The sequence below is a fragment of the Bos mutus genome, chromosome 26, assembly GCF_027580195.1.
Source record: "Bos mutus isolate GX-2022 chromosome 26, NWIPB_WYAK_1.1, whole genome shotgun sequence".
In the NCBI taxonomy this organism is placed as follows: domain Eukaryota; kingdom Metazoa; phylum Chordata; class Mammalia; order Artiodactyla; family Bovidae; genus Bos; species Bos mutus.
In genome coordinates this window covers 20,832,254-20,857,187 of record NC_091642.1, presented here as the reverse complement: position 1 = coordinate 20,857,187, position 24,934 = coordinate 20,832,254, and the positions used below count along the sequence as shown (strand labels likewise).

General features: G+C 42.8%; 1 protein-coding gene across 2 annotated transcripts in view; it reads left to right on the top strand.

The window, feature by feature from the left end:
* The first annotated feature begins 17,506 nt into the window (after window positions 1-17,506).
* Window positions 17,507-24,934, top strand: part of RBM20 (RNA binding motif protein 20) — a 196,748-nt gene continuing 189,320 nt past the window's right edge. The window contains exon 1 of one of the 2 annotated variants that reach the window (XM_070363308.1): window positions 17,507-18,307. In XM_070363308.1, the coding sequence (XP_070219409.1) occupies window positions 18,123-18,307 (185 nt within the window). In that variant the 5' untranslated portion in view covers window positions 17,507-18,122. The remainder of the gene's footprint in view (window positions 18,308-24,934) is intronic. The other variant, XM_005894760.3, reaches the window with a different exon arrangement.

The following is a 24,934-nucleotide window of genomic DNA, read 5'->3' as shown; positions in this document are numbered from 1 at the left end:
TCATGCATGCAGAATGAAATTCAGCATTAAATTTAAATTTAATAAATTTAACATTTATTAAAAAATTAAATGAGTATTTATATACATACTGCAAATCTTTTGATAAAATTACTCATTCATGATCAAAACATTAATTAAACACAAGAATTAGTGAATTCATTTTGAAATAATAAATATATATGTATATTATACAATACACGTATATATTAGAAATGCATAATTCATTCCTAAAGTCAGAATCTTATTTAATAAATAAATACACAAGGTCAGGAACAAGGCAAGGATACCTAGCAAATCTACTACCATTTAACATGATATTGAAGATAATATAATTGGGGTTTAGTTGATTTACAATATTATATAAGTTTCAGGTATACAGCGTAGTGATTTAATTTTTAAAGGTTATAGTCCATTTATGGTTATTATAAAATATTGGCTATATTCTCTGTGCTTTACAGTATATCCTTGTAGCTTATTTATTTTAGTCTGTAGCAGTCTGTACCTCTTAATCTCCTACCCCATCTTGTCCCTTCCCCCTTTCCTTTCTCCATTAGTAACCATTAGTTTGTTCTCTGTACCTGTGAGTCTGTTTCTTTTTTGTTATATTCACTAGTCTGTTTTATTTTTATTTTTTAGATTCTACATATCAGTGGTATCATATAGTATTGGTGTCTTTGTCTGGCTTACTTCACCAAGCATAATACTCTCACAGTCCATCCATGTTGTTGTGATATTGGAGATTTTAATCAATGCAACCAGACAAGAGAAAACTATTAGAGGGATAAGAATTGAAAATGAGAAAATTAAAATATCTCTATTCATAGATAATATGATAGTATAGTTGGAAAATTCAAAAGTTTTAATGACAAATCTAATGCAAGCAAAACAATTCTATAAGAAATACATATAGTTGCACAATTTTAGATAAATAATATATAAATATTAAAATATGTTTATATAAGCAAAACTAGTTACAGGAGATAATAAAAGAGAAAAACCCTATTTTTTAAATAAGGTATATACAGTTCTTATCTTTTATAATAAATATTTTTATTGAAGTATAGTAGATTATAATATTGTGTTAATTTCTGCTATGATTCAGATTGTACATATATATACATTCTCTTTTTTAATATTTTCCATCATGATTAATCACAGGATATTAAATATAGTTTCCTGCACTATACAGCAGAACCTTCTTGTTTACCCATCCTATTTATAAAAGCCTGTATCTACTAACCCTAACATCCCACTCCATCCCTTCCCCAACCCCCTCCTCTTGGCAACCATCCATTTGTTCTCTATGTCAAGATCCCGTTTCTGTTTCATAGATAGGTTCCTGTGTGCTATGTTTTAGATTCATATACAGGTGATTTCATGTGGTACAGAAACAAAAACCCACATAAAATATTTAGGAATAAACCAACAAATATACGTGAACTATGTGGAAATTCTAACACAATCTGTTATATGAAGTTTTTACCTAATATTTCAGCATTAGACATCTAGAAAATGAGTTACATGGTCATAAATAAGAAAACAGGCAGGCTTATAATAGGTAAAAGTTTTAATGGCAAAACTAACACAAGCAAAGCAATTCCATAAGAAGTACGTATAAATGCACAATTTTAGATAGATAAGTAACATATGAATATGCAAAAATGTTTGTATTTAAATAAACAATAACCAGTTACAGGAGATAATGAAAGAAAATAACCCTATTTTCTTAAATGAGGTATATACAATTCTTTATTTCATTATTTTTAATCAATATTTTTAATAGAAGTATAGTTGATTTACAATTCTTTTGTAAAGAATTCTTTTTTTTAATATTTTCCATATTTTATACGCAGGCTCGGCTCTGAAAGTAGCCCCCTATGTGAGACATTTTGAATCCCTAGGTTATAACAAGTCCATGAATCAGGAGGTGGTGTCTAGCCTCCAGAGAGGGGCTATGGCTGCACTTTGTGCCTTCGCTGGTTATCTGTCTGGCTCCAGGTCTCTTGTGCCTCTGGGCTGTAAGACTGGCATCTGGTGTCAATGTGGTGATTTTGTTTGGTTCTGTCCTCTCTTCTGGTATCACTTTTTGTAATAAAACTTCTGTTTGATCTTCTGGAGAGTTGTTTTATTTGCTACAGCTAAAATCACCAAAGGGTTTCCCTTGTGGCTCAGCTGATAAAGAATCCACATGCAAGATGGGAGACCTGGGTTCAATCCCTGGGTTGGGAAGATCCCCTGGAGACGGGAATGGCAACCCACTCCAGTATTCTGGCCTGGAGAATTTAATGGACTGTATAGTCCATGGTCCTCCTGGCCACCGCCCCTGGCCTCGGTCGTGCGGTTGCTCCTCCCCGCCGCCGCCCTTGGCCTCGGGCTTAGGGGCGTGGGGTAGCTCCTCCCGGCCGCCGCCCCTGACCTCGGACGTGGGTTAACTCCTCTTGGCCACCGCCCTTCGGGCATGGGGTCCTCCTGGCTTCTGCCCCTGACCTCGGACGTGGGGGTGGCTCCTCTCGGCCGTGCTATGACGCGCCATGTCGCAGCCGCCTGCGCTATGGCGCGCGTGTCGCAATCACTGACCTAGAGCCAGACATCCTGGAATGTGAAGTCAAATGGGCCTTAGAAAGCATCACTACAACCAAAGCTAGTAGAGGTGATGGAATTCCAGTTGAGCTATTCCAAATCCTGAAAGATGATGCTGTGAAAGTGCTGCACTCAATATGCCAGCAAATTTGGAAAACTCAGCAGTGGCCACAGGACTGGAAAAGGTCAGTTTTCATTCCAATCCCAAAGAAAGGCAACGCCAAAGAATGCTCAAACTACCGCACAATTGCACTCATCGCACACGCTAGTAAAGTCATGCTCAAAATTCTCCAAGCCAGGCTTCAGCAATATGTGAACTGTGAACTTCCTAATGTTCAAACTGCTTTTAGAAAAGGCAGAGGAACCAGAGATCAAATTGCCAACATCCGCTGGATCATAGAAAAAGCAAGAGAGTTCCAGAAAAACATCTATTTCTGCTTTATTGACTATGCCAAAGCCTTTGTGTGGATCACAATAAACTGTGGAAAATTCTGAAAGAGATGGGAATACCAGACCACCTGATCTGCCTCTTGAGAAATTTGTATGCAGGTCAGGAAGCGACAGTTAGAACTGGACATGGAACAACAGACTCGTTCCAAATAGGAAAAGGAGTTTGTCAAGGCTGTATATTGTCACCCTGTTTATTTAACTTATATGCAGAGTACATCATGAGAAACGCTGGACTAGAAGAAACACAAACTGGAATCAAGATTTCCGGGAGAAATATCAATAAGCTCAAATATGCAGATGACACCACCCTTATGGCAGAAAGTGAAGAGGAACTCAAAAGCCTCTCGATGAAAGTGAAAGTGGAGAGTGAAAAAGTTGGCTTAAAGCTCAACATTCAGAAAACGAAGATCATGGCATCCGGTCCCACCACTTCATGGGAAATAGATGGGGAAACAGTGTCAGACTTTATTTTTCTGGGCTCCAAAATCACTACAGATGGTGACTGTAGCCATGAAATTAAAAGACACTTGTTCCTTGGAAGGAAAGTCATGACCAACCTAGATAGCATGTTCAAAAGCAGAGACATTACTTTGCCAACAAAGGTTCGTCTAGTCAAGACTATGGTTTTTCCTGTGGTCATGTATGGATGTGAGAGTTGGACTGTGAAGAAGGCTGAGCGCCAAAGAATTGATGCTTTTGAACTGTGGTGTTGGAGAAGACTCTTGAGAGTCCCTCGGACTGCAAGGAGATCCAACCAGTCCATTCTAAAGGAGATGAGCCCTGGGATTTCTTTGGAAGGAATGATGCTGAAGCTGAAACTCCAGTACTTTGGCCACCTCATGCGAAGAGTTGATTCATTGGAAAAGACTCTGATGCTGGGAGGGATTGGGGGCAGGAGGAGAAGGGGATGACAGAGGATGAGATGGCTGGATGGCATCACTGACTCGATGGACGTGAGTCTGAGTGAACTCCGGGAGTTTGTGATGGACAGGGAGGCCTGGCGTGCTGCAATTCATGGGGTCACAAAGAGTCGGACACAACTGAGCGACTGATCTGATCTGATCTGATAGTCCATGGGGTCGCAGAGAGTCAGACACGACTGAACGACTTGCACTTCACTTCAAAATCACCAAAACCTGAGGAAAACTTTAAAATACTCCCAAAAGGCTTGAAAGGAGATTTGAACAAAGCAAGAGACCTCCCTTGTTCTCTGACAGGACCCCTCAACATCATAAAGTTCTAATTCTCCTGAAGTTAATATATAATCTTAACACAATCATAATAAAAATACCACATTCTTTTCTGGAGGAGTCAACTCTGAAAATCATGTAGAAAAATAAGCATGCAAGAATAGCCATAAACTCCCCCAAAGAAGAGCTATGAGAAGAGACTAGGCTTGTCAAATAGTAAATGATATTCTAAAGGATCTATAATTAAAACTGGTAAATGAATAGACAGACTATTAGAATAAAATAGCAAGTCCAGGAATAGATCTAAGGCACATGGGAATTTAGCATATGATAAAGATAATATCTCAAATCACCAAGGAAAGCTGGCTCTTTTAATAAGTGGTGTGGGAGCAACTGGATGGACATTTGGAGATGGATAAAATTGGATCAACGCCTTACACTGTACACCAGAATAAACTCCAAGTGGATCAGAGGTCTGAGTGTAAAAAATAAAATGACACAGGTCATTTTATTTTATTAGAAGAAGACATAATTTAAAGGATTAAAATATTTTATTAGAAGAAAACACAATTTAAAAGATTATTTCAGCGTGGAGAAATTTGTCTAACTCTGTCTCAAAATCCAGACATAGCAATAACAGCAGATTGATGAATTTTTCTACGTAAAAATAAAGCAATGTTAGCATGACAAAACTATAAACAAAAATCAAAAGACAAATAATCTAGGAGGAAATATGTGTCACTCAGAGATAAAGATATAATTTTCCTAATACATGAAGATGACCTAAAATTCTAGGGTGGGAGGGGGAGATGAAAAACCCAATATAAAAATGAGCAAAAGAGACAGTTTATCAAAAGAAGTATACACTGTTTCTGAAATACCTTTTGTGAAAGAAAGGGAAATAAGAATAAGTGTATATAATAAACACACATACGCTAGAAAGAGAGGGGAGGAAGGGAGCAGGAGAGGAGAGAAAAGAAAGGAGAGAGAGGAGACAGGATATGTTCTTTCACTACAAAAGACATCAATCAACAAATGTAGAAGGAATGATTCAATTAGAAAACCTTCATTTATAACAGCTTCTGGCAAGGATCATCGATGGATGCTAAAACTATTGGGTGAATGACTATTGGTGACCAGGGCACTTACATAGTCTCAAATTGTCAGCCCAAAGAATTTCTAAGCACAAAGGGAAAGAGACCACAAGACCTGCTTTAACCAAGCTGGACCACTTAGAATCACTAATAATGGAACAATCTGACAAAATGGGCCTCTGGTGTGAGGAATGGAAAATATACGCCACATGCAGTCTTCTTGCTAAAAAATCTTAACCTGAATCTAGTAATGAGAAAGTGGTAAGACAAATTCAGTATATAGAAAATGAATTCTACAGATCAGTTCACCTGGATTCTAAATATATCAATGTTGTGAATGACCCCCGCAAAAAAGAGGTGTGGAGATTGTTCTAGGGTAAGCAGGATAAAGAGAATAACAAATAAATACAATGCAAAATGTTTTGGTTGAACCTTAGATCTAAACAAAAAAAAAAACAAGTATAAGGGACATTATTTAGATGACTGGGGATATTTGCATATGAACTGAAAATTATATATTATTGTATCGACATTATATTTCTTGGGTGTCTTATTGATACTGTGGTTATAGAGAAGAATGTCTTGTTCTTTGGCAATACTTGATATTTAGAAGTGAACTCATGCTGTCTATCACTTATTTTTAACTAGCTCAGCAACAACAAAAATACTAGATAATTATCTGGATCCTTGAAGCTTAATATGCAACATCCATTTTAAAAAGTCTTGCTTGGGAGTTCCCTGGTTGCCTAGGGGTTAGGATTCCAAGCTTTCACTGCCATGGCCCAAGTTCAATCCCTGGTCTAGGAACTGAGATACTACGAACTGCATGGTACAGCCCCCAAAAAAACCCCAAAACAAAAAAATCTGCTGCTTTAATAATGATTTTCACGACACACCCTTAAAAACCTAAATCCCAATTGTTGGGGGTCTGTGCTGAAGGTTTTAGGGACGCTCGATTATAAAAATCATCCTAGATGAAATAGTTCTTCAGGCAGTGAACACCCAGAAATGGAGTGGTTGTAACTTATCAAAGGTTATAGACAGTAAAAAAAGACTACAACATGGAGAAAGAATGCAGCCTTATAATGTAGCCTTAGACTATGTGAAATTTTTTTCTTTTACTTTTAAGGAACACTTTTATTATAGGTATAACATATATGGAGAAAGAGACACAAATCATAAATATTTAGCTTATTGAATTTCTCCAAAGTGAATACATCCATGAAAATGTTAATCGCTCAGTTGTGCCCAACTCTTTGTGACCACATGGACTGTAGCCCACCAGTGTCCTCTGTCCATGGAATTCTCCAGGCAAGAATACTAGAGTGGATTGCCATTCCCTTCTCCAGGGGATCTTCCCCACCCAGGGATTGAAGCCCAATCTCCTGCATTGTAGGCAGATTGTTTACCATCTGAGCCAACAGGGAAGCCCAAACCACCACCCAGATCAAAACACAGAATATCCAACAGCTCAGAAGCCTCTCCAGGGCTAAGATTTAAAACTCCAATTGAGCACTCCGTGGATGCTTTTTTCCACCATTTATTAGGAATACATATTTATTTCATTTTTAAAAGCAGACATTCCTCTGAGTCAGACACCCTGCAATCAGTGCATGTTGCACTTCCCATCAGCATGTCCTTCATTCTCGGTGGGCACTTGCTCTACCATAGGCTGTTCCTATGCTAACATTCTTTTCAGTTAAAGAATAGACGTTTGTCAGGCTTTCACAGTACAGCGTCCATCTGTTCCTGGCACTCTCAGATTTTCCACTAGGGGAATCACAGGCTCTGCAATTTTCAATCTGCCTGCTTCAGGTGGAGTGCATGGGGCATCTGGCACCAGGGGTCAGCATGAGGCTCTGGCTCAGCCAGTGAGATTATCACATTTTCTGGCTGTAGATTGGTTCACAAATAGGCACAGGACTCAATCAGAGCCAAAGAAATGTAATAAGGATTTTGTTAGGGTGATTGGGAGGGGCATACTCACTCTTCTAAGACTTGTACCTAGAGGGAGTGTTGATGTGGAAATGCTGAGAGCCATTTGCCTCAATGGATAAGGTGGATGACCCCAGCCTCAGAATCTCCGTGGAGTTGGTTGAGGTCTCCACTGAGACTTTTTCAGAGCCTGGTATCTCTTTCGGCCCAATTCTGCTTCCTTCTATTCTCTTCCACTTTATTGATCAGCCATGAGCGGCCCCAAATAAAGCTGCTATAGCCTGTCTCAGAGTCTGCTTCCCAGGGAACTTTGGCAGGCATGGTGCCAAGCACTTACATTCATCACACAGATGAATTCTGAAGGCACCCTGTGCGTTACACACAGTGCCGTCACTCTCAGTCTATGAACTTCATTTTAGAGGTGAGGAAACTGAAGCATACACAGGTTAGGTAACTTACCCAAGGTCACACAGCTATTAATTGACAGCATCAGGATTCAAGATCTGGTCTGTCTGATTTTAATGGCCACGCCCCTAATGATACAAACAAGCCAATGGCAGAACTAAAAAAAAAAAAAACTACTCTAGATTTCCAGATCTTCATAGCCAACGTTCTTGTGCTGGGCTTCCCTGGTGTTCAGTGGTTAAGAAGATGCTTTGCAATGCAGAAGACTGGTTCCATCCTTGGTCCGGGAAGACTCTACATGCCGTGGGGCAGCTAAGCCCATGCATCACAACTACAGAGCCTGAGCTCTGCGGCCTGCGCGCTGCAATGACTGAGCCCATGTGCAGCAGCTACTGAAATCCGCATGGTCTAGAGCCCGTACTCCACCAGAAAAGTCACCACAATGAGAACCCCATGCACTGCAACTAGAGAGTAGCCCCTACTCTCCACGACTAGAGAAAGCCCTTGTGCAGCAGTGAAGACCCAGCGCAGCCAAAACACAAAACAAAACATCTTTGGGCTGAATCAAGGAAACAACTATACATTCTACATGGGCAGATCTCCATGTTTGAGGATGAAAGGGCAGTTTGGAGAGGCATGCCCAGTCCCTGCATACCAAGATACCTGATATAGTCACGAGAACAAGGCACGACATGTGAAAACCTAAACCACAAACCAGTAAAAAGGGATCACTTTATCAAATAAAAAGTACACACAATTTACCGGGGAGTACACGATCAGCTGCTAAGTGAGATGCACAGTCCAGCAGTGCGATACATGCTCCACGAAGGGAGACATTCCGGGGCTGGAAGGTGCTCCCAGGATGGAGGTGGGCTCAGTTAGGCAGGGCACAGAGGGAGAAAGGCAGACAAGAAGAGACTCAGGGGGACAGAACACATAAGATGCTTTTCCAGGGAAAGAATTAGACTAGCCTGGCCAGATTTAAGTGTCGAAGGAGTTGAGCCTGGAGGCTGGACCACAGAGAGGCTGTGAAGGCTTTTGGGTGGGAGAGTCCTTCCTTCTTGGACCATGGAACTTGTCTCTGGCTCTTCTCTGCTTGGTTCAAACATTGTTTCTCACTTGGTTCAAATATCTTGCCTTCCTTGGTGGCCTCTCGGGCTGGAGGATAAGGTGGGGAGCCCCCAAGGACCCTCTAGCTGGGCATCTCTTCACCTGGCTTTCTGGGCCCACAGTTCCTCCCACGTCCCCAGTCCCTTTCCTCCCCGTATTACTCTCCTCCTGGCTGCTGTAACAAAGCACTGCAAACTAGATGGCTTAAGACAACAGAAATGGATCCTCTCAGAATGCTAGAGGCCAGAGTCAGAAATCTAGGTGTCAGCAGGGCCATCTGAGCCTCTGGGGAATCCTTCCTCCCATCTTCTTGGCTCCTGGTGGAGTTCCCAGCCTTGCAACTGCATCATGCCAGTCTCTGCCTCTGTCGTCACAGGGCATTCTCCCTGCGGAATCGATGTCTCAATTTCCCTGTTCTTGTAAGACATCGGTCACACTGGATCAGAGCCCACTCTAACAACTGCATCTTAACTTGAGGACATCTGCAAAAACCATTTCCAAATAAGGTCACATTCACAGATATCAGGGGCTAGGACTTCAACAGATCTTTTTAGAGGACACATTTCAACCCACAACACGACCTTAGACCTTTTAGACGTGCTGCTTTACTCCTTGCTGGGGAGAGTGGAGGAGAGTGAAGCAGACATATGTTAACAACCCTCCTTCTCCCAAACGAACCCTAACTGGCTTTCTTTAGGATTCTTTAAATCATCAGAGTGAAGTTTCTGGGGGAAATATACCAAGGAACAGGCACTCCTCCAGCAAGTTCCACCTGCCACGAATTCCCACCCCCCAAACCAAACCCAAACATACCTTTCACTTCCACACCCCCTCCTCTTGTGGGCATCCTGCTCTCACCGGATTTGTGTTACCTGTTACAGAGAGTAGGTCATCATTCCAGCCTCTGGGACTGAGAAGAGACTCTGGGCCAACCTTGGGTTCATCCTCACAACAACAGAAAGGAAATGATTGTTATCCCATTTCATGGATGAGGAAACTGAGGGCAGAGAGCTCACAAAGCAAGCCCAACGTCATGAGGCTGGCAAGGGCAACCCAGGTCTGTGAATCTCTTTTCCAATGTGTTCTTCTGACAGTACCCACTTTTCCCCAGTTTTCCTTCCAGATGGTTCTTATGATTACATCCTTTTTCCCTGGGACTTTTACATGCAGGAGGTGACAGACATCCTGGACTCAGAGCACCCCTCTCTCTTTCAAGAGCAGTCTATGGATTATGATTGTTGATTCTCCATTGGGAAGCCCGGTAATCATAATATTAAAAGCAGCTAACAACAGCTTGCTGACCTCAATCATATGCCTATCTGAAGTGCTTTAAGAAAATAATCAGCTTTATAGAGGTATAATTGACACATAAAAGGGTAAGATATTTAAAGTACATATTGTGGTGGTTTGATATACATATTCATTGTGAAGGAGTTCCTGCCACCTAGTTAATTAACACGTCCATCACCTCACATATTTATCTTGTGGGTGAGTACACGGAAGTTCTACTCTCAGCAAATTTCAATTATACAACACATTGTTATCAACTACAGTCACTATGTTTACATTAGATCCATAGACCTATTTATCTCTGAGCTGAAAGTTTGTACTCTTTTACCAACATCCCAAGTGCCTTACACTTAATCCTAACAATTACTTTATGATGGGGGCACTATTGACCCCATTTTTCAGATGGAAACACTGAGGCTCCCATCTGAAGGGAGCACAGAGAGGTAAAGTAGCCTAAAGTCATGCAGCTAACTGATCATGGGGCTGGGCTTCTAATCCAGCTCTTCTGACTCCAGAGTCTACACTGAGAGGGGGCTGGGCAGGACATCCGGCATCAGGTGACCCTGGGATGATCAAAGGTACCACATCGGGGAGTGGCACCAGTTTCCTCACTCAAGCCAGCTGCATGGGTGCCCACTCAGTGAGGTCAGCACATCACAGGCTCTCACTGTTCCTGGCGTCACGCTGGCATGCAGAGGCCTCCGGTGTTGCCTTCCATAATGGTCACCTGATCTCCGCGCTGGTGGGCAAACAGCCTGAGATGTTTATTCCCTGCAGACCAACTGGCCTGACAGCCCTGGTGATAAGGGAAGACAGAGCAGGCGACTAGGGGGAAGGGCTTGATAAAGGAATCCCCTGCCTCTAAGAAGTGCTGTTTGGCTTGGCTGGGGCCCCGAGTCACACTAGCAGCCTCTGAATGACAGTGACATTCCCCAGGGATTAAGCTTGCAGTGTAGAAGCTGGGTCTCCACGGGGGGTGCGGAGCCCCATGGAACTTAAATCACGCAATTAGCCACCAGCTAACGTTTCTCCCACATTCGCTTCATACCTCCGTCACTTCCCATCCCCCCTCCAAGAAAATTCAGCTGCAACTTGTTTTATGACACCCCTTATTGTACCCTGCTGCTTTGCTTTCTCTTGGTAATAGCAAAAGAGATGAAGCCATTCTCTCCTTCAAAACAAAGCTCAAAATTTTTCTTTTCCTGGAAGCCAGACCCAGGTAACTCTGCCCTATAATACCATGAGCCCCCTAGGATTCTAACTCAATCCTCTGTTGGTTTGTGGCCAGGTCCTGAGCAAGTGCTGGAACGGCAGAGCTCAAGCCACCTGGGCTTGGAGTTGTGATGCTTTTAGAGGAGGCAAAGATGTTGATTTCACCCCTGGTTTGGGATGACTGCTTTTCTGTTCAGGAACATTGGATACACCTAGAGGTCCAGAACTCAGATTTTCTGACTCCCAGTCAACTGTTCCTTTGATTATAATACAAGACTTGCACGGCTCATCAGAGGACAAGGAGCCTGGCTGGTAAATCCACCACCAGAGAGACAGTGGCTAAGCCTTACCCGGCAGCCAATGAGGGACATTCTGCATGAGTTGTTAGGCAGAAAAGAACCATATGGGTCATGTCCTCACTTTTCCTCAGCTAGAGTTCCCTGACTGTCGCCTTCACATTCAAATGTGCATCCAGTTCCATGAGTAACCATATTATTTTTAAACAGCATCCTTCAGCCGCTGCCTCTCTGGCATTTTCAGAGAGGTGATCCTTTCCAAAGCTAGCACAGGATTTTATTTTATGATTGTTTTAAGACACATGCAGGGATTCCATGAAGTTTGAGTAAAAGATTAGGGTGTAGCTCTGAAAGAGGAGCCAGCAAACAGATAAAGCTGACCTCAGGGGGGATGGAAAAAAGAAGCCAGGTTTGGTGGAGAGATGGGAAACCAAAGCATGAGGTACTGGAGATAGCAGAGAGGTCAAACCAGCCATCATTTAGCAGAGGAATATCTGGTCTTAAAAGCCCCATTATACCAAGAAACATCATTGCCACCATGTTGGAATAGTTAAAAGCCCTGTTCTAGGAGGAATGGAGACTGGCATTAGATGTGCAGTTCTTCCACAAAGTAGCTGTCAAGTGGCTGAACTTCTTTGAGTCTTGGTTTTCTTATCTGTAAAATGGGCATAAACACAGCCAACTAACAAGGAAGTTGTGAGGATTAAATGAGAAACATTATGTGCTCAAGACAGCTTGACATAGAGTAATACTAAAGAAATGATAACTGTTTATTAACACCCAGATAACAGTTAATATGTTATAGCTAATGTTGATAGGTTGCTTATATGATTATCAAACTAATAGACTGTATCAAAATGACTGTTGGGAATTAATGAATTAATTATTCAGTTGTCTCTATTGGGGTTGTTAGGATAACAAAAGACTACTCTGGACAATGCATGGTTCAAGGCGTTTCTCCTTCAATCTTCCAGATGATGTTTTGCTTAAAAAAAAATCCTATTTGTGTGCTAAGTGCTGTTAAGAAAGACTAGTTGAAGAGGGAAAGAACGGCTTTGTTGTTAGTGATCAGTAATAAAAAACAATACATGTTTATAGTAAAAAATTTCAAACAGTACATATACTTCAATAAAATTTTATTTCAAATATTCAAATGTAAGAGAGTTCCTGCCCTATCCCAACTTCCAGAAGTAATTACTGTTAGTAATTAGTTACTTGCATACTTTTCTAGAAGTGTTTTATACTCTTTGGTTTTATACAGATTTAATTATACTGCACTACTGCTGAGGAACTTGCATTTTCTCCTTAGTGATACATCTTGGAAATTTGGAGAAGGAAATGGCAACCCACTCCAGTCTTCTTGCCTGGAGAATCCCAGGGACGGGGGAGCCTGGTGGCTGCCGTCTATGGGGTCGCACAGAGTCGGACACGACTGAAATGACTTAGCATAGCATAGCGTAGTGCATACAGACCTAGCCCGTGTTTTTTCAGGGCTGCATTGTATTCCTTTCCAGGCAGGGACCATCCATTTGTAACCAGGCCCCCTTTGGCACCCCACTCCAGTATTCTTGCCTGGAAAATCCCATGGATGGAGGAGCCTGGTAGGCTGCAGCCCATGGGGTTGTGAAGAGTAGGACATGACTGAGCAACTTCACTTTCACTTTTCACTTTCATGCATTGGAGAAGGAAATGGCAACCCACTCCAGTGTTCTTGCCTGGAGAATCCCAGGGATGGGGGAGCCTGATGGGCTGCCGTCTACGGGGTCGCACAGAGTCGGACACGACTGAAGTGACTTAGCAGTAGCAGTAGCAGTGATTGTTTCTGGTTTTGTTGTTACAATGCCACAATCAACTTCCTTGCACATGGAACTTGGGTTGTTGCTATAAATAAACCTACCTATAGGATAAATTCCTAGAAGGATAACTACTGAGTCAGTTTCCTTTGTTGTAATTGTAACAGACAGTACCAACTCACTTCCAAAGAGGCTGTAGCAACTGACACTTTCATCCACAGTATATGAGAATATTTGCAGTCCTGTATTTTTACCAGCTCTATTTATTATCAAACTTTACAACCTAAGTAAACTGTTTTTTTTTTTTAATAGTAATTACACATAGGGAAAAACAATACATATTAAACGATTTCATCTGTGGAGCTGAATGCTCACAATCACCTTGAACAGAGGACAGCGAGTTGCAGGGAGTCAGACCAGGGTATGAACTTCAACTCCACTATGTATTATCCTTGTGACCTTGGAGAGGTTCATCAAGCTTCTCTGTCTGCAAACTGGTGATAATTAGAGAAATTAGGCATGAGAAAGCTCCTAGAACCACTGTCTGGAACCCAGTAAACATTTATTAACATTACAGAACAAACCAGTGTGCCAGAATCCCTGGCAAGTTTGAGAATGACAGAGACCTGGTTTCTATTTTTTGTTCCTTTCTACTATCCCCCGCTAGGCTTCTTAATTTCTTTAAATTTTCTCGCTTATGTCAATTTGGACCTTGCCTGATAATTTACTGATTAGATAAATATGAGTGGCAGAGTTGAATCACAATGCAGGGGGTATTTTACATTCACTAGAAGATGCAGGCAGTTATCACAGCAAAAGACTAGGTGGCTTCTCGGGTCTCTGTGTGCCACTGAAGCAGTGGGTGAGGTTTGGGGTCCGATCGGTCTAACTGCAGTTCTGCTTCTGCAGCTTAAAAGGCAGGTGACCTGAGGCAAATTCTTTTAGCCCTCTAGCCTCACTTTCAATTATAAAACATGGGTCAGTAACATGGAAACTTACAATACTATATGTAAAATAGATAGCCAACGGGAATTTGCTGTATGGCTCAGGGAACTCTGACAGAGGCTCCTTATCAACCTAGAGGGGTGGGATGGTGAGGGAGATGGGAGGGAGGTTCAAAAGGAAGGGGATATATGTATATCTATGGCTGATTCATGTTGAGTTTGACAGAAAACAGCAAAGTTCTGTAAAGCAGTTATCCTTCAATTAAAAAACAAATAAAAACATGGGCAGCTACCTCATGGGATTATTATGAATATGAAGTAAGTAATAATCTATGAAAGCATTTAACAGCTGACTCCCATGTAGTCATGTATGGATGTGAGAGCTGGACCATAAAGAAAACTGAGGGCCAAAGAACTGATGCTCTTAAACTGTGGTGTTGGAGAAGACTTTTGAGAGTCCCTTGGACAGCAAAGAGATCAAACTGTTGCAGGACAATCCCAAAGGAAATCAACCCTGAATATTCACTGGAAGGACTGATGCTGAAGCTCCAGTACTTTGGCCACCTGATGGAAAGAGCCAACTCATCGGAAAGTTGACAGAGGATGAGATGGTTGGATGGCATCACCGACTCAACGGACTTGAGTTTGAGGAAGCTCCGGGAGATGGTGAAGGACAAGGAAGCCTGTTGTGCTGCAGTCCATGGGGTCACAAAGAGTCAGACACGACTGAGCGACTGAACAACAACAATAACGTATGAAATGTTCAATATATTCATAGACAGCAAAAGCCTCACTGACCTCAGTTTCCTGGTATGTCAGCAGGGACAGAGCGCTTCTGCAGAGTGGAACAGAGATGTTACCAACCCCTCCCCTTTTCCCATTTGTCAAGTCAGGTGACCCCTACAGCCTTTCCCTCAGGTCAGTAACCGCAAGCACATCCCGGTGTGGTGGGGGTGGTGAGGACGCAGGGCAGACAAAGGCAAACCTACTAAAGGATTCCTGAACGGCTGCAACCCCATCCCGGGAGCTTTCTCATTTTTTCCTGGAAAGGAGTGAAATGACATTACGTTAATAAATATTTTTCACTGGACTTGCTTAATACGCTGAACACCTGACTTGCAAAATGGAAAGTCTCGTTCGTTGTTATCCTGGACAATATTTTGAGGGGATCTGAGGTAGGACCAGAACTAGCTTTAGGTTTTTGCTGCAGTGCTTCCCTCTCCCTTCACATCTGCTTCAAGTTTCAGTTCTTACGTAACACATACGTTGCAAATATTCAGCTACACTCACAGAAATGGGGCTTCTTAAAAACACCTTGTGTATTATTAATTTTCTCCATTTGGGGGGAAATTTTCAACTTACAGAAAGGATGGAAGAAAAGTCTAATAAATACCCTAGATGTATCCACTGTTATTTTGTCACAAAAGCTAATACCTTATTTTTGAGATACAGAGAGCTGCATTTGTATAATATGAATTTCCTCTCCTCCCTCTCTCCCTTCCTTTTATCCTTCCTCCCTTCTTCCCTCCCTCCTTTCTTTCCTTCCTTTATGTTTCTGCCAGGAAAAACGTTATGAGGATGGATTAAGTTATATCAATATTATGATTTCCAGGCACTCGGCTTCCTAGAGTTTGAGATCTATTGTTCTACTCGGTTGTAAGGTTGGAAGATAAAGAATCACTTTTGTGATAACTGCCAGACTGAATATCTCTTGTACCAATTACGCATCAATTATGCAGGATACATTATCTCTAATCCTAACAGTGACTCTGCAAGTCAGGGTCTCATCACTGCCGCTTTACATATTTGGTAACTGACGCTCAGAGAGACTGAGTCAGTCAACCTCTCTGGTAAAAAGTGATCTGTCTTTTTTTGACTACAAAGCTTTCTTTCACAAAGGTTTTGCGGGATTCTCAGAGGGATAGTTTAATACAAGCATATGGAAAGTTTTCCTTTCTGGGAGAGTTGCAATGTTTATTTCAGATCATTTCCCTCAACCAAGGAGGTGGGGTGGGGGGCGGCAGTGGAAGGTGGAGTTTTATGAAAACCATGGTCAGTACTTCAGTGATAGAAACTGAAAATGATGAACTAACTACTCTTAGAGCCCAAGAGGACTCTGGGACAGCCCTTTACTAGCCATATATAGTTGAACAAATAAATCACGCTGACTTGCCCCATTGGCGAAATGAATAAACAATTGGTTCGTCTTTACCTGGGCTTTCTGGTGAGATTCAAATTTGAGAATTATGATTACTCTTACGAATACAAGGCATTGGGTGTATCATTTTATCTGTAAGGGGAAGAAGGGAGAGAGTGAGAGAAAAGAAGGAAGCCAGAGAGTAGACAGGACCCTGTGTGTACAGGAGAGAGGGACGTGGGGGAGGATCTAGGTAGGATGACAGCAAAAGGGAGGCTAAACTTCTTGAAACCGGCAGGAAAGTTGACAGAAACTCACAGTCTAGGGAGAGAAGAAATCATCTTCCAGGGGATTCAATAGTTGCTGGTCCCCGGAGAATTCATCTTCAGAATTCTGCGGGAGGAAGATGGGTTGGCCTGAGACCCCCAGGAAGCTTCGTTCCAGGCCCTGGGGCACCCTGGCGCGCGCTCTGGCTTCCAAGGCACCCAAGGGACGCCTTTCCTCGTTTCTCGGGGCGCCTGTGTCAGGATTTAGAAAGTTATGTGTCCGCCAGACGGTAAGGATCTCCAGGGTAACCACTGTCCGAGATCTTTGCCCAGCTTCTGGACGTTTCCGCGGCACCAGGTGCGTCCCCAGATCTCTGCCGGTGCTCTAGGACATTACGCTGCACCTCGTGGGGTGACTCCTCAGCGCAGGACGCCCGCGTCCACCGCCGTGAACCGCCGTGTGCAGGTGAGCTGGCGCACGGTGGCTCCCGGGCAACCAGCAGAGCTTCCGAGGCGGTGATCCTGGGGAGAGCCATGGTAGCGAACTCCTCTTCATCCTTTACTTTCCTACTGAGATTTGGCCAATAAATAACAAGAATAAAACATACACGTTGTTTTGTCTTTGAGCTCGCGGGACAGCGGCAGGTCTTTTAGAAAAGTGGGGAAATAAATGAAAAGAAATCACGGCGGCCCCACAGGCTGCCTCTGGGGATTGCCAATTTGGAGAGCCCTCGGGTCCGGTCATCTTAGACCTAGGGTTACCAGTCGCATCGACCTGAGGGAGTTGTGGGCTTTCCCCCCCGCGGGTTCGGGCCCCTCAGCCACGAGTGGCGCTGGCTGGGCACCAATCGCGGGAAGGTGCCAAGGCCCGCGCACCTCGCGCTGGCGATGCGCGCAGACGCCCGGGGCGCACTCGGTCCGCCCCGCTTGGCAGGAGCGCGCGAGGCCGCGCGCGTCGTCCCCGGGGACAGTCCGGAGGCCGCCGGCTAGCGGGAGAGGCGAGAGCTCGGCGTCCGGCGGCGGGTTGCCGTGTGTCTCGCCGCCTTACGCGGTGGAGCTGAGCTGCCGAGAGCCGACCCGGGGACCCTGAAGGCGCGCGGGTGGCGGGTGGAGAACGCAGCGCCCAGGAGCTACGGGCAGAGATCCCCTGACCACCCGGGCGCCGAACGTCTCCCGCTGGCTGGGAGACGCCCCCTGGCCCCCACCTCTGAGTGGCCCGGCTGGGCGAGCGGGACCCGCGGGAGGAGGCGGAGGCGGCGCCGCCGGGACTGCCTCCTCTCCGCCCATCGCGTCTCCTCCCCGCGCTACCGGGAAGGACAAGGGGACTGGGCACGGGGACCCCGGCCAGTGAGCGCCCGTGCCCCGGGGCCGCCCCTCGCGCGCGCTCTCCCGCCGCGAGCCCGGGCCGGTCTCGCCTCACATGGTGCTGGCCGCAGCCATGAGCCAGGACGCCGAGCCCAGCGGCCCCGAGCAACCGGACAGAGATGCCCGCAGCGTGCCCGGTGCCCCGGCGCCCCCGGCGCCCCCAGGCCCGCGAGGGATGCAGCCGCCGCCGCCGCCGCCGCCGCCTCCGCCCCAAGCCAGCCTGCCCCAGATCATCCAAAAGTAAGAGGAGGGAAGGGGGAGCGGGGACCTGGATGCGCTTGGGGGACGCGCCCTGGGCGCCCCCTTCTGTGGCTTCCTCTCTACGGACCCGGCTAAACTTCGCTCGGCCGCCTCGCGTTTGAAGTTTTCTTGCCCTCCCTCTCGGCAGGGTTGGTGTCATTCCGGCTGTTCGTCAGCTTGGGGAGAGGAAAACCAAGCTATTTGGGGAAAATAATTTTGTTCTTTCTCATCCCCTTTCTTTTCTCTACTGGATATTTTAAACTCAATTAGCTCAATTCCGGGGGAATGGCCTAGAGACGATATTTCATCTTTCCAGCCCCAGGAGGCCGGTGAAATGTATGGAGAGTCGCGCGCGAGTATGTGCGCGCGCGTGCGGGAGGGCGCGTCAGTAAGACGCCCGCCCGAAGAAACCACCTTAAATGGTGACCCTGATACTGGGTACAAAGGGTACCGACGGTTTGTGGACAACATAGTTTGCTTTGCCCCACAAGAAGTGTTAACACTTTCCAAGAAGGCCCTTGCGAAGAGTTCTTAGCAGCGGAACCGTTTTCCATTAATGTTACCATCTCGTGGTTCGGGGGAACCGTGCGGCTTGGGTCGCGAATATTCCGGGCCGGACGTCCCAATGCGTGAGTAGGTTGGGGATGGCCAGTGTGCTCTCAGAAGCTCTATTCAACCCATCTGGGGGAGATAAAAGTAAAATGGTGAGGTTCCGTTCATTCTTTCCAGATTTTGTTGGACAGTTTAAGGCCTAGAATGTTGGTTTGTTGAAAGGATCTTTATTTTCCTAAAAATTTCCCTCAGTCTGTAGTGAAGTCCTCAAAACTAGGGTAAGAAGTGTTGGAAAGCCTGGACGATGAGTGCTTTGGTGAAGCTGGAGAAAGTAAGAGAAATAAACACAAGTTCAGCAAAATCAGCCCTATGGAACGAAGCAGAGGTTTTCCAGCGCTGTTGTGTTGATGCTTTGAGTTATTAAACTTATTAAAATGTAGTAAGAGAAATAACCAGTAATGGGGCGTAAATGGAAGTAAATATTGTTTTTAAGACTAACATGTCATTGAAGAATAGTGAAAATTTATGTTTGACATCAAAGAACATTGGTATCCTGTTGCAGAACAAAATGGTTCCCCCCCTCTTTTTCTTTTGACTGGTAGAATATTAAAAGCTCCATTTATGACAACTTTTGGCTTTAGTTTGATTTTATAAAACTTTTCAACTACCTATAAGTAGCTAATTATTTGAAACTGAAAATATTTTATATTGTTATTCTGTTCCCTTTGTTTTGCAAGTCATTTTAGCTAAGATTTACTAAGTATGATGGACAGTTTAAGTACATCATTATTTAAAATTTCTCTTTAGTCCTTAATATAAAGTAACACAGAAAAGATGTTTAAAACCTAAAGTTTATTTAGTAAAAGAGGAAAAAGCCCTAATTGACTGATTATTAATTGGGAAACATCTAATGTGCTTCTTATCAGTGTCTCCTGGCTTGAAATTAGGCTGCAGGTTAAGTTTACTGAACTTGTTTTGGTATTGTAATCACCCTACATTTTCCAGTCACTTACTTTTAATTAGGAAAAAGCCAAGAATTTTATGTTCACAGAAAAATCTTTGTAAATGGGTGTCTGACTATGAAATATTGCCCGGTTGAAAATAAAGGCTATTTTTGTGGGAGATGAATCATTTCAAGTATATATCAATTACCTCATGTAATAAAAAATTAACCTTGTAAATTCACCCCTGTTTTGAAAATTCCACCCCTGGAATATTTTACTTTAATTGATGAGCCTGAGCTGTTCAAAGATGGCCCCTTCTGCTAGTAGTTCCAGGATGGAGACCTCAGGAACTACCTGATGGCTTTTCCTTGTTTTGCACTGGTGACGGATCAGTCTTCAGGCGCCAAGTCCAAGGCTGGTGAATGTGCGCATGGGATTTGATGTTTGTGCGCTTATGTTTCAGAGTCTTTCTTTTTATAAGGATGACTTGGGTTTTGTGCTCGCCTGATCACCCACTGTGATTCTGCTGGAAGCAGGCATAACATGACAAATGATTTGCAGGTCCATCTTTAATGCGCTGAAACTTGAGCAGGTTATTTTGAAACTGCGTTTGCATAATTTAATCTGAGCAACCATTTTTATGTAGTTATGAGGTGCTGTTTGCATCAGCCATCTTTGAGAAAATGTGGCGGGGAGAGATTGCCCTCAGCGGCAAAAAGAGTTGTCCGCCTCTTGATTTGAGAATTTTGTGAAGCTAGAGCTTTGGTTGTAATTCTCTAGAGGATGGCATGTTAAATGCATTGTATTGAGGAAACTTGTGTTTTTTCTAGTTATTTAAATGAGGTTATTATGTAATTTGTAAGAGGAGCTTTGATTGCTTTCAAAATGATGAAGATATCAATCTTCATGTTGCATAGCGTTTAAGGATTACAATAATTTTTTCACTTAAATTCTGTGTTTACTGATCTTCTTTAATAACGTTTTCATTTGGGGTGACATCAAGGATTTTGGTAAAGTAACAGTCATGAACATGATACATACTGAATCCTATTCACCTACGTTACATTTGGTCTCAAGAGAATGAGGTGTGACAATGAATAATGTGATTGACTTTGGGGTTTATTTTATAGAATCCAGTCTCTGTATTTATGAAGACTGCATCAGAAGTTAACTACCCTGGAGGTCTTTCGTCCTGTTCAGGTGTATTTAGTTTTTTCATTGTTGTATTGTTAGCTTCAGTCAAGCATGGTGCATGACCTCTCCACCCTGGTTAACCCCTGACCTCAGGCTAGTATTTGCCTTACCTATGAAGATTATCAGCCATGTTTAGACGCATATAACTAACGTCTTATAAGATATGTGTTTTAAACATGCATTCTTTAAGCTGGCCAGTGTGGAGATATTACTGAATAAAATCTGAAGCATTATGTAAGCCATTTGGGCAAAGGAATTATAAATAACACCTTAAGAGATTTGGAATAAGTTTAGGAAATCAGAATAATTTGAGAGCTTAAAAAATATATATTATCTTCCTATGAACAGAAAAAGAACAACATTGATATGTGTCAGTGAATGTTTTACAAGGATTTATCTCCTCAAATATTCACAATATTTTATTTTCAAAAGTATTTTATTTTTTAATTTTGTGCTTTATAACCAAACCTAATTCTTGATTTATAAGAAGTTATTTATTAATCCTGATGAACATCAGAAATTACAGTTTTAGGTTGTAAGTTTTAAAACTCTTCAGAATGAAAGCAGTCATTGGTTCTGTGTGCAGTGTGGAAGTCAGTTGTCAGATGCAGTTAGAAAGTATGATACTAATCATGGTGAAAATTAACCAAGCAAGCATATACATCTACGAGATGAGCACTCAGGTGATTTTCCTAAATTATTTGATTTGCAGTGAAATACTCCTGACTAATGCTTGATGTCAGGTTGCATCTTTAATTTGTATATTGATGACTTATTTTTTTCCTTTCCAGATTATTTTGGTATGAAGTGAATAAAAATCAATTATGAAAAGGAAAAAGTTTTGATTTAGCGTTTGATAGTGTCACCTGCGTGTATTGTGATTTATGAAGATATAAATCCAGTTTTGATTGCTTTTTCAGTCTTCTGCCTAGAGTTAAGATGCTGGCCGGCTGTGTCTTCAGTGCACAGTGCTCCCCGGATCAGTCTAGGGAATATTACAAGTAGTCACTCTGATTGCAGATAATTTTACAGATGTCTTGTATTTGGAAGGATCTCCATGTAACTCGTACGGTGACACTCAGACAAGTTGTGTGTGATGTCCACCCACTTTAATGGGCATGTTGACAATTACTTCCAGAATCTGAGAGAAAATGAGAGTTTGCCAAAAAGGGACATTATCTCAACTCATACTTGGTCCTGTTCTGGAAAGAGGTTGGAATTTCTAACATCTGTGCCACTTTCTAACATCAGTTTGGGTCCATTTTTAGAGGAAACAGGGATACACTTGTAGAAGGAATTTTGAAAATTTTAAACACCATCTTAAACTGCACATAAGACAAGCATTCAGCAGGAGAAAACATCTGAGAGGATTAAGCATTTACCCAAAACAGGGAGGGTTCTTGACATTCTGAAAAGTTTCTTTGCTTCACTAGAAAGCCTATTAAGGGTTGTTTTTTTAAAAAAGAAATTTTGCTTGAGGGTTTGTTTTGATAAGTACTTTTAGATAGTAAGTGTAGCCATCCAGTGTTTTCTCAAATTGCCAGAGATCAGTTTTATGAAATGTAGTACATTATTCCCATTCGTCACACTAAATGACTGTACATATGGTGTACACAGAGCTTTTCTAATGCCAATGCTGCACGGGAAGGAAAAGAAGACAAATTTTATCCCCTATTTTATTCTTCTGTCCACTTATTCTCTTGCTACTGCTTTAGCAGTTCATCAAATTAATAATTTAAAAAACCCATATCTGTCAGTTGGAATGTGGACTTGGATCTGTTAAGTTCTTTTTGCCTATGCATAAAGTCACCAGGGGGGAAAAAACCCCACCAGGATCGACTCACAGTGAAATGATCCCCCATTATCCAGTTTCTCTCTCTGCTTTATTTTTCTTGTGGCTGTAGGTTCTTGACTCCAGTTGAACAAATATTTCTTCCTTGACCACAACAGCTAATCCTCAAATAAACACACCAGTATAGCTCAGTTCACATCTCTGATAAACAAGAATCTACAAAATGTTAGGAACTGAGATCTAACCAAGGGATAGAATTAAAACAGATCAAACTAAACTTGAAAAACTAGAATGGAAGAAGTTTGAGACAGTGGAATTAAAACTCCAAAGGCAAATTCGTCCTCCTTGGTCCCTCTGTCAGGCAAAAGCTTAAAGGGGTCTCCTGTGCCACGAAATTCCGCTTAATCTGATTTTTTATTTCCTGACACAGTAATTACCTTGTTTGGGATGGTGTAGCTGATACGATTTTGTGTATTTTAACAAGGAAAGTCGCTGTGAATCCACAGCTGGTGTGAGTGACTGATGGCTGTGTTTAGAATAGTGCATTGAAAGGTTTTGCAGAAAGTAAAGTGATCCGTATTCCAAAATCAGGCAAAAGACGGTAATTAGCAGCTTGTAGAAAGGAGCACATGGCAATTCCCTTTCTGGTTAATGAACCTGACTGGATCTTGCTGATGTGTGTGTTCTGGAAGCTTCATATTGCCTCTTCCCCCCCAGTGAGAAGACTGGGAAATCCTGACTTTAATTAAGTAGGCACATTTTTAATCAGGAATGTGAATTTGGTTTCCAACAACCACCAAGGGGATATTGGCAGTGGGCTGATATTTTGCCTGGCGCAATGGGTGGTCACTGTTAATTCCACCCAACTGAGGTTTCAGTCTTCGACATTTTCAAGACAGCAAGTTGGGGGTATTTTGGATTTAAGGCGTATATCCATCTAATAGGATAAAGTCTTTACAGTGGCAGAAGTTACAGACAAGTTAATTGAGCCTCTCTTTTCCTACAATTCCTGCTGGATTTTATAAGATAAATAAGTCCCCTGATAGTTTACAAGGAAACTTTTCCAGCTCGCTGACAGCAGCTCTGTCAGGGGGATGGTCCATATTGATGGGAATGTACTTTATGAGCAAAACAGGAGCTGTGAAGCAAGTTGAATGAGGATGTGTTAATAACTTGCAGCTCAATTTGCCAAATAATTCTTTCCATGTGTTCAAAAGCAAAAGGCTGGAGGTCACGCCTGCATTTGGGGGTAGTTGTCACCCCATGAAGATAGTTTTCACGCCACTTTTCCCTTCTTTAATGTGGGTATTTGCTTCAAGGATGCACCAGAGCTATTTGCTGCTCTTTCTTTGCACCTGCTTTCTCTGGATCACAGTGATGACCCACCAGTTCTCAGTTGCCACTTCCACTCTGATCTAAACCTGGAAACCTCCATTCACGGCTGTCTAAACATCCTAAGTACTTTTCATTGGTGCAGCTTGTCTGCAGACTATCTTCCAGATGTGTTTTTGGTTCTTATTAGACCCACCCTTAAGCCTGACCTCCAGTGCTATGATGCTGAAGGAGAAGACAAGGTAATATATATTTTAAGGACGTATTCATTTCACAGAGTTACTTCTTTGGCTCTATTTTGAATTCATTACTGAATTGAATGACAGGTAGGATCTTTCTGGTGTTGTCAAATGTAAAATGAGTATCTTTGTTTTAAATTAATAGTTGGGTTTCTGACAAAGAGGGTCAGAGAGGAAAAGGAAACCCTGGATTGGGAGCGGGTAACCTGGACACATCAATTAATCTTCCTAATCCTGCTTCTCCAGGGTTTGGAAATGATCAATGTCAGTTCCTTCCAAGAATAAAATTATGTGAATCCCCAGGAATATTGCTGAGTGCTTATCACTGTAGGAGGCCTCTCCTTGCCTTCACATGTGATGGAGAATCAGTTACATTTTAATCAAGGGCTCAGGTACATGTTTGTGAGACTGATTACTCACGGAAACAGCAGTAGCCACAAAAAGAGAATTAAAAGTGTTCTTCAGCACTTGCAAAGTGCTGGATCAATGACATTTGGATCAATGACATAATTTTAAAACAGGTAGATTCTAATGTCAGTGAAAAGGAGGGCATTTCATACTGTTTCCTAATTAT